This window comes from Lithobates pipiens, unplaced genomic scaffold (genome assembly GCF_037356315.1).
Source record: "Lithobates pipiens isolate NorthernLeopardFrog02 unplaced genomic scaffold, aLitPip1_a1.2 Scaffold_10, whole genome shotgun sequence".
Lineage (NCBI taxonomy): Eukaryota > Metazoa > Chordata > Amphibia > Anura > Ranidae > Lithobates > Lithobates pipiens.
The window spans coordinates 70,964,357-70,975,127 of record NW_027507686.1 but is presented as its reverse complement, the minus strand read 5'-3'; the positions used below and the strand labels follow the sequence as shown (position 1 = coordinate 70,975,127).

General features: G+C 44.3%; 1 protein-coding gene across 2 annotated transcripts in view; it reads left to right on the top strand.

Annotated features, from left to right (window-relative positions):
- Positions 1 to 483: 483 nt before the first annotated feature.
- Positions 484 to 10,771, top strand: part of LOC143932646 (ribosomal protein S6 kinase alpha-4-like) — an 82,409-nt gene continuing 72,121 nt past the window's right edge. For both annotated transcript variants that reach the window (XM_077455842.1, XM_077455841.1), the window contains exon 1: positions 484 to 692. In XM_077455842.1, the coding sequence (XP_077311968.1) occupies positions 644 to 692 (49 nt within the window). In that variant the 5' untranslated portion in view covers positions 484 to 643. The remainder of the gene's footprint in view (positions 693 to 10,771) is intronic.

Below are 10,771 nucleotides of genomic sequence, written 5' to 3'. Positions count from 1 at the left end.
CTGAACACAAATAATACTGGAGTGTAATACACAAGGTGTGTGTACTGACTGCATACCTGAACACAGATAATACTGGAGTGTAATACACAAGGTGTGTGTACTGACTGCATACCTGAACACAGATAATACTGGAGTGTAATACACAAGGTGTGTGTACTGACCTCATACCTGAACACAAATAATACTGGAGTGTAATACACAAGATGTGTGTACTGACCTAATACTTGAATACAGATAATACTGGAGTGTAACACACGATGTGTATGTCGTGTCTGCACAGTGTAGTACACATGTATGCTGTAAGACCCTAGAGCCTGGCCAGTCCTCTCCCAGCCTCCCATGACTACTGTCCCCCATGTCCCCGGTGTGTGTTGTCACCAGGCTTCCTGCACCCCGCAGTGTAGGGTGAAGAAAACACAGAGTAGCTCTGACACACCCTCCGTGCTACACATTGCGACACACCCAATGCAGCACACACACACTACTGTATCACATTACAGTCTGACACACACATGGCAACACCCTACAGTGCGCACAGCCGTACAGGAAGTTCCACATTTCACTCTTGTGCCATTTTCCTCATAGCATAGCCCGGGGCGGAGAGGAAGGAGCGGCGGACACCGGATCCCCAGCGACACCGGACATGGGAGAACCGGACAGCTCCGACCCCAAGGCTCCCACACCAGTGCACGGTAACCGGACTCCTCCTTCCACACGGGCGGCCCGGAAAGCACGGCGCACACTAAGCTTGTATCCTGTACGCTCCATATTACCGTCTATCCGGGGATTATTATTGTATAACAGGGCCGGCGGTGTGCTCAGTACACCGGGGAGACTACCCGGCCCTCACCCCGACATACTGCCCGCGGGAGCGTCGCTCTACCTACCGGCTACCTACCGCTAGCTACACAATGCACAATAACCCCGTTTTTTATTTACAATAGAAAACATAACAAATGTTTACACTGAGAAAATTGACCATTTGTCAAAAATTCAAATGTCATTTTGAAATTGATGACAGCAACATGTCTCAAAAAAGTAGGGACAGGACTGTGTTTACCTTCCCCGCTTCTTTTCAGCGCTTGACCTCCGGAAGATTTTACCCCCCCCCCCTTCATGACCAGGTCATTTTTTTGCTATTTACCGCTGCGCTGCTTTAACCCTTTCATGCCTAAGCCTATTTCTGACATTTGTTGCTTACAAGTTAAAAATCTGTATTTTTGATAGAAAATGAGTTAGAACCCCCAAACATTATATATATTTTAGCAGAGACCCTAGAGAATAAAATGGTTGTTGCAATTTTGTATGTCGCACTGTATTTGCATAGCGGTCTTTCAAACGCAGTTTTTTTTTGGGGGAAAAAAAGACACTTTCATGAATCAAAAAAAAAAAGCTAAACAGTAAAGTTAGCCCAATTTTTGTTGTATAATGTGAAAGATGATGTTATGCTGAGTAAATAGATATGTAACATGTCATGCTTTGAAATTGTGCACATTTGCGGAGAGGCGACAAACGACGTTACCAAAAAACCTCCATAGGCGATGCTTTGAATTTTTTTTAACGGTTACCAGATACAGTTACAGAGGAGGTCATTCACTAGAATTATCACTCTCACTCTGACGATTGCGGCAAAATCCTCACATGTGTGATTTAAACAGCGTTTACATTTGCAGGCGGGACGTACGTATGCGTCTTCTTTGCTACACGGGGACAGGGGGCTTTCATTTCTTTTTTTTTTTCTTTTTTTTTTTAATTCTTTTTTTTTTTTTTTTTTTTTTTTTTTTTTTTTTTACACTGCCCCTTTAAAAAAAAAAAAAAATCTGATCACTTTTATTGCTGTCACAAGGAATGTAATAATCACTTGTGAGAGTAATAGGTGGTGACAGGTACTCTTTTTGTAGGGATCGGGGGATTAAAAGACCCCAAATCCCTCCTTTTACCCTTCAAAGTATTCAGATCGCCAAAAACAGAGATTCTGAATACTGCAATATTTTTTTTAATCAGCGCCATTAGCAGCTGAGTAAACCAGAAGTGACGTCGCTTCGGGGATTTTAGATCGGAGACCCGATGGGAGCCGAATCCAGCTTTGTTTCAGCCTAGCCGACAGAAGTGCCGAAATGGTGGCTCGGGTCTCCCGGTGGAAGGTGGCCGGGGGCGTCCCCTCCCACTGCTTTAGGGTAACAGCCGAGTCGCTAGTGGTTGTTATCACTAAGACCCCTTTCACACTGGGTCGTTTTGCAGGCGCTATTGCGCTAAAAATAGCGCCTGCAAATCGACCCGAAACAGCGGCTGCTGTCTCTCCAATGTGAATGCCCCGAGGTCTTTCACACTGGAGCGGTGCGCTAGCAGGACGGTAAAAAAAAGTCCTGCTAGCAGCATCTTTGGAGCGGAGTGTACGCTCCTTCACCGCTCCTGCCCATTGAAATCAATGGGGCAGCACGGCTATACCACTGGTAAAGCGCTGCTGCTTGTTTTAACCCTTTCACGGCCGCTAGCGGGGGGGTAAACCCCCCCCGCTAGTGGGCAAATACAGCCGTTAAAGCGGTGCAAAAAATAGCTCAGTTTTCCAGCCGATGCCGCTCCTGCCCCAGTGTGAAAGGGGCCTAAAGAGCCAACCGCCCGCTCTAAAATACGGTACCGGGGTGATGCCTGCAGCTGCATAACCCCTGGTATAACCCCTTAATGCTGAGGTCGCATATATGCGTGAAGGGGTTAACTGACAATTGCATGGTGCAATGCTGTATGCAAATTACATTTATATTGCCCCCCCCCCCCCCAATAAAGCTTTCTTTTGGTGGTATTTGATCACCACCACGTTTTTTATTTCCTTGCAATATGAATGTAAAAAGGCCGTATAAATATTCCTTTATCCCATTGCTTTACAAATCTATGTACACTACAAACTGTATGATTGAATCGGTTCTGATATCGCCGTTTTACTAACCTGACAGCTTATTATCCTAAATAGGAAACCTTCATTTTGTCTGCAAATATTAAAGATTCTAATTACCAGCAAGAAGAAGTCCTTACATTTAAAGAGCATCTGTCATTTCAGATCCATCATGGCAGCGCTTTTTAGTGGGCATCCACTCACCTGCTACCGCCACGTCCCTCACCTTGTCACAAAAAATGTTTTTTTTTTCCACCCTGTAATATACACTCACACTGTACTAATGACACTGGGGTTAACTGTGTGCCTCACAAGTGTAAAGTGTTTATTGTGTGGTGCTTTTGCTAAGGGATGTGCTGGTTTTTATTCCCTGCTTTGCAGGGACACAAAAATCAGCACATCATTGCTGTTAGCAGAGAGCACTCAGCAAATGTCTACTAACTGAGAAGACCAGTTGCTGTAGAATCACTCCCTAGGGCACACTTAACCCCTTGATCGTCTCCTAGTGTTTAACCTCTTCCCTGCCAGTGTCATTTACAGAGTAATCGGTGCATTTCTACAGCACTGATCGCTTTATAAATGTTACTGGTCCCAAAATAGTGCCCAATGTGTCCGCCACAATGTCGCAGTCACGATAAAAATCGCAGATCGCCACCATTACTAATATAAAAAAAAATGTATAATAAAAATGCAATAAATCTATCCCCTTTTGCACAGACCAATCAATATACGCTTATTGTGATTATATATATATATATATATATATATATATATATATATATATATATATATATATATATATATATATATATATATATATATATTTTTTTTTTTTTTTTTTTTTTTTTTTTACCACAATGTAGAAGAATACATATTGGCCTAAACTGAGAAAGAAATTCGTTTTTTATATATTTTTTGGGGATATTTATTATAGCAAAAAGTAAAAAATATTGTTTTTTTTTTTTTCAAAATTGTCATTCTTTTTTTGTTTATAGTGCAAATAATAAAAGCTGCAGAGGTGATCAAATACCTCCAACAGAAAGCTCTATTCGTGGGGGAAAAAAGGACATCAATTTTGTTTAGGTGCAATGTCGCACGACCGCACAACTGTCAGTTAAAGTGACATAGTGCCATATCGCAAAAAGTGCTCTGGTCAGTAAGGGAGTAAATATTTCTGGGGCTGAAGTGGTTAAACGAGCTTTGGCCCAGAGAAGACATTGGTGTTAATGGATCATGTTCTGATATGGTTTCTTTTTCTGCATGATAGAGCTTTAACTTGCATTTTTGGATGGCACAGTGACCTGTGTTCACAGACTTATGGAAGTATTCCTGAGCCCATGCAGTGATGTCCATCACAGAATCATGCCCGTTTTGAATGCTGTGCCGTCTGATGATCACGGGCATCCAATATTGTGTTTCAGCCTTGTCCCATGCACACAGAGGTTTCTCCAGATTATTGAAATTTTTTGGTGATATATACTGTAGATGATGATATAAAGTGTTTGCAATTTTACGTTGAGGAACATTATTCTGAAATTGTTTGTTAGTCAATTTTCGCAGATTGGTGAACTTCTGTCCGTTTTTACTTCTGAAACAGTGGGTTTGATTTACTAATACTGGAGAAAATCTGGAGCAGCTCTGCATCTTCTTCTTCTTCTTCTAAGGAATAATTTTTTTCCTTGAAGCAATAAGGTCTTAATATTTTATTTAGCATTTTTTCTACGCACTTATTCTTGGCTCAACAAATTTACTTTTTATATTGCCTTTTTTTTTTCTCTCCCCCTTCTTATGTTGGCTAAAAACAGGTGTAGTCACTAACCACTTGAATAATTGGTGGTATCAATTAAATATGCAAATTTTCTTTGACACTAACCTGAAGGGCCAATGGAGTTTGCATATGTGTATGAGTGTATATATATTTTTTTTGCCATGTCTGTTTCAAACCAGCTACGACTAAGGCTATTGCCAAAATGCATCAGTTTTATTGTTTTACTGTCACTCTGATGTACCAATAAACGACACTTCAAGGATTACAGTATTGCCGGCTCTTCTTACTACAGCTCTGCATAGAAACAATCAGCTTCCAAGTTTTATTGTCAAACCTTCATTGAACAAGCTGAAGTTGGAAGCTGATTGGCTACCATGCACAGCTGCACCAGATTTTGCACTCTCCAGGTATAGTAAATCAACCCCTCTGACTCTCTAAAGCAGGGCTCGACAAATCCCAGGCGCCAGGTCGCCGTTGCGACTAGAAGTTGTACCCTGGCACCTGGGTTTTTGTCACTGACAGGTGCCTCTGTTGCTCTGTCTGGTGCCTCCAGACACAGAGCACTGTCTGGTAGTCGGGATGGAGCAGGAAGAGAGCAGCTCAGCAGCCGCTGACATCTTCCTCCATTCTCCACACACTGTTGGTAGAGCAGCGCCGCAGTGTGTGAAAATGTGTTTAGAGAGGAGCTGTCAAAATTGAGGCTTAATGTCGGGGTGGGCGGGACACAGCTTTCCAACACCAACCAATGGGATGGGATCTGGGCGGGCAAATACGTGTATGTGGCCCCTCCCCTTTCTTAAGCAGCCCAATCATTGGCTGGATAGCTGCTGGGTCCCGCCCACTTCTGACATCACGCTGAATGTGTCAGCTCCTCTCTCCATACAGTTTCTGGTATTGGCAGGTGGCACTGGATGGCACTGCAGGGAGCATTCAGTTTCACAGTTACACTATTGGCTGTGAAACCTGCCAGTGCTACCTGCCAGTGTCATCCAGTGCCACCTGCCAATACCAGTTAGTGTGCCATCCAGTGCCACCTGCCAGTGCCAACCAGTGCAATCCAGTGCCACTTGCCAATCAGTGCCAACTTGTGCCATGTGCCAACCAGTGCCACCTGCCAATGCCAGTGCCACCTGCCAATGCCATCTGTCAGTGCCACCTGCCAGTTATTGCCACCTGCCAGTGCCACCTGCCAGTGCCAGTTATTGCCACCTGCCAATGCCAGTTAGTGCCACATGCCAATACCATCTGCCAGTGCCAATCTGCCACCTGCCAGTGCCAGTTAGTGCCACATGCCATTGCCCCCTGCCAGTGACAGTGCCAGTGCCATCCAGTGCCACCTGCCAGTGCAATGCAGTGCCAGTTAGTGCCATCTGCCAGTGCCACTTGCCAATCTGTGCCACCTGCCAGTGCCACCTGCCAATGCCAGTTAGTGCCATCTGCCAGTGCCACCTGCCCCTAGTGCCAATCAGTGCCATCCAGTGCCACCTGCCAATACCATCTGTCAGTGCCACGTGCCATCCAGCGCCACCTGCCAGTGCCAGTTATTGCCACATGCCAATTAGTGCCACATGCCAATGCCATCTGCCAGTGCCCATCAGTGCCACCTGCCAGTGCAATCCAGTGCCACCTGCCAGTGCAATCCAGTGCCACTTGCCAATCTGTGCCACCCATTGCCACCTGCCGCCAGTTAGTGCCATCTGCCAGTGCCACCCGTCAGTTAGTGCCACCTGCCAGTGCCACCCATTACCACCTGCCAATTAGTGCCACCTGCCAGTGCCAAGCAGTGCAACCTGCAAGTGCAATCCAGTGCCGCTTGCCAATGCCAGTTAGTGCCACCTGCCAATGCTGCCCATCAGTGCCACTTGCCAGTTCCCATTAGGGGCACCTCAGTGCTGCCTATTGGTGTCCATCAATGCCACCTGCCAGTGCCCATCAGTTCCAACCTCAATGCTGCCCCATCAGTGCCGCCTATCAAAGCACATCAGTGAAGGAGAAAAAAACGTATTTGAAAAAACTTGTCTTTTTCTCTTGGCATCAGGCATGAGCAATTCTTATTGTCCGATGCCCCAGACATGCAGTTCTGGGCACTGGGTAGAGGATTTAAATAACTGGCTCCTAACTCTTTCAGCTGGCTCCTAGATTCTAAGCAAATTTGTCAAGCCCTGCTCTAAAGCTGGCCATACACCATACAATTTTCTTATTCAATTTCCTTTAGATTTACCTTCAATTGTGTAGTACAAGGGCCTGCCTGATTGTACACAAAATGAAAGTGTTCACATTTGACCTCATATTATATGGTTTTGGTAACCCCCCCCCCCAACTCTGGTGCCACAATTGGCACCTTTCCGGGGGGGGGGAGGGAGGGTCCCTTTCTTTGAGAGGTATCCTGTTCCCACCTCCGGGAGCCACAGCCGTGGATATTGACGTCACTGCTTGGCTGACCGCTCGGCTCCCTCCACCCCCTATTGCCAGGACAGTAGGAGAGAGGAGCGGAGCCTTGCGCATGCGCAGTAGGGTTCCTGGCGTGAAGCCGTAAGGCTACATTGCCAGGTTCCCTTACCTGTAATGGCAGTGACATGCATAGGACAGCTGATGGAAACAGCTGCGGTGCCGAAATCGCTGGACTCCAGGACAGGTAAGTGTCCTTTTATTAAAAGGCAGCAGCTGCATAATGTGTAGCTTCTGGCTTTATTTTTTATTTTTTTTACAGCGGTGGGCGGACCTCCGCTTTAATAAATTTGGTTTTCCACAATGCTGTGTAAATGGGAACATTTAAGGACTAATTCATGTGGCCAATTTGGGCCGAATACCGCCAAGAATCAGCAGAAATTTGCAACAGGTATCCACAGGTTTGTGGAAGAGCCCCAGCCAGCAGCCTGTATTGGTAGGTGCCACAGCTGTTTGCATATAACCGCACATCAGGCCGTTTAGGGACAGATTATCCACCCTTGATGCAGACTGTTTGCATTCAGAGCCATTCTTCTATCTTTATCTGCATTTAATTACTCTTATGTGTGGCTGCATACAAACAGTTGTCATTGATTTGTACATGTTGCTGGCCACCACTGAATGAAAATACCTGTAATTACCTGCTAATTTGTAGTGGTGTATGGCCCAAATTGGCCATGTATATGGGGCCTAACAAATATAAAGTAGATATTATTCAAATTGTCTGACAAAAGTGGAAATATACTTTAAGTCTGTATCTATTTATCTATCTTTCTTTCTGCCGTGTGTAATCATCTTGTGCCAGTAAAAATATTTTTTGAGGTTTTGCATGTAGTATATGTGAAGGTGAAAGAATACATTGTGTAGACATAAAAAGGCACTGCTGTAACAGTCAGGGTATACAGTGACGTAGATTCTATCTTCTAGGCTCTAGGTTTCCCCAAACATCACATGCATACTATCTCTGGGTAATTGGGAATAAGGGAAGGGGGGAGGAAAAAGAAAGGCCAAAGTGCGGATGGCAGAGTATTGGGGGAAGGGGGGGGGGGTAATCGTCTTTATTTCTTTAAAATTCTTATGATTCTCTGCAGACCAGCTGGAATTTAAGATCCAGAAACATAGTTGCCATCACTCTTCCTGCAGGAAAACCTCCCCTGTCAATTTCTCCTGCACTCCTTTCCCGCATGTTGCAGAATATTCTACCAGCTGTGTAGCAGCACATAGTTACATAGTGGGTAAAGTTGAAAAAAGACACAAGTCCATCTAGTACAACCTATGTGTGTGATTATATGTCAGTATTACATTGTATATCCCTGTATGGTGCTGTTGTTCAGGTGCTTATCTAATAGTTTTTTGAAACTATTGATGTTCCCTCTCTAAGACCACCGCCTATGGAAGGGAATTATTCCACATCCTTTCTACTCTTACAGTAAAGAACCCTCTACGTAGTTTAATGTTAAACCTCTTTTCTTCTAATTCTAATGAGTAGCCACAAGTCTCCCTTCTGCGAAAAAGTTTTATCCCTATTGTGGGGTCACCAGTATGGTATTTGTATATTGAAATCATATCCCCTCTTAAGTGTCTCTTCTCCAGAGAGAATAAGTTCAGTGCTCGCAACCTGTCCGCATAGCTAATATCCTCCAGACCCTTTATTAGCTTAGTTGCCCTTCTCTGTACTCGCTCCATTTCCATTACTTCCTTCCTGAGGACCGGTGCCCAGAACTGGACAGCATACTCCAGGTGCGGCCGGACCAGAGTCTTGTAGAGCGGGAGAATTATTGTTTTATTTCTGGAGTTGATCCCCTTTTTAATGCATGCCAATATTCTGTTTGCTTTGTTAGCAGCAGCTTGGCATTGCATGCCATTGCTGAGCTTATCATCTGCTAGGACCCCCAGGTCCTTTTCCATACTAGATTCCCCCAGAGGTTCTCCCCCCAGTGTATAGATTGCATTCATATTTTTGCCACCCAAATGCATTATTTTACCATTTTTCTACATTGAACCTCATTTGCCATGTAGTTGCCCACCCCATTAATTCAGATCTTTTTGCAAGGGTTCCACATCCTGGGGGACCCCACTACCCACCTCTGACCATTCCGAGTACTCCCCATTTATCACCACCCTCTGAACTCGCCCTTGTAGCCAGTTTTCAATCCATGTACTCACCCTATGGTCCATGCCAACAGACCGTATTTTGTACAGTAAACGTTTATGGGGAACTGTGTCAAATGCTTTTGCAAACTCCATATACACCACATCTACGGGCCTTCCTTTATCTAGATGGCAGCTCACCTCCTCATAGAACACACAGACCCCTATAAAAACTGACAGGTGTTCTAATCACTTTCCACTCTATCCAAAACTAAAAATACATTTTGCCTTTATTTACACTTTAAGCCTCGTATATACGATGAGAGTATCTGACAAATAATCGTTTTCTTTTCTTTTGTTTTTTTGTATGCCAGTCTCATATTAGAAACCATTATGTATATTCTTGTTTCTGAGCATGCGTGGTTTTGGTCTTTAAAAAAAATTTCAGATGAATACTGTACTGATTAAACAAAAATCATTAATTCTGGTATCATACAAGAAAAAATGTCATGTTCGTTCCTTCGGATAATTTTGGGTGAACTGTCATGATTCCCTCCCAAAAGCTGTGCACTAAGAATCAGATTATCGTACGATTGCTTGGGAAGTGGTATTTTTGTCCGTTTTCTTATCGCGTACTAGGCATTAGTGCTACTGAGTTCACATTTCTGCTCCAATGGTACTGACCCTCGCTGTTTGACATTATTCTTGTAACAAAGGGGTTATCTATTTGAATTTGAATACCCTATTAAAGTGGTGTTGCCACCAAAAAAAAAAAAAAAAATTAATAAAAAAAATAAAAAAAAATAATTGGAAATTTTTTTTTTACTCACCTCTAAATGTCTGTTGCTAGGGGGTCCCTCGTAGTCTGCCTCCTTCATTGCCGGGGCTGGTGACATCACTTCCCCTCGGCGCCACACAGTTATCTAAGACCTGTCACGTGTCCCAGATGACTGTGCGGCGTATCACGGCGCACGGCACCGCTCGCGCATGCGCAGTGGGTGCCCACAGTAAGAATGCCAGCACTGCGAGTGGAGCGGGGAACGAGGGGGGGGGGCTTCGTTACCCCACATCGCTGGACCCTGGGACAGGTAAGTGTCCAATTATTAAAAGTCAGCAGCTGCAGTATTTTTAGCTGCTGACTTTTATTTTCTTTTTTTTAGGGGGCACCCCACTTTAACCTAGTCATTTAATTACCCTCTTAACCCAGTGATTTGTGCTTTGCTACTTGGATAGCTCCTATAGAAGCATTGTACATGATCTTACTCCTTCCTGATGAACAGTAATAGAAAATCAGTGAGGAGGCCATGTGATGACCTACATGTGTCTTCCATAGAGAAGTGAAAGCTAGCTCTGGCTGGTGTTACAGAAAATAACAAAGCTGGCCATACATTGATCAAATTTGTCCAGTTCAACAGGGACATGCTGAATTTTGATTAGTATGTGGCAGTCCCTGCTCAACAAATATTGATCGTTTTATTGACTTCTGTTGGAGAGACATGTTGGAAAAATGTTCTTGATCAGTTGCCGCAGCCATTGCCCTGGCATATGGGAATTCCTACATTCACTTTGTATGG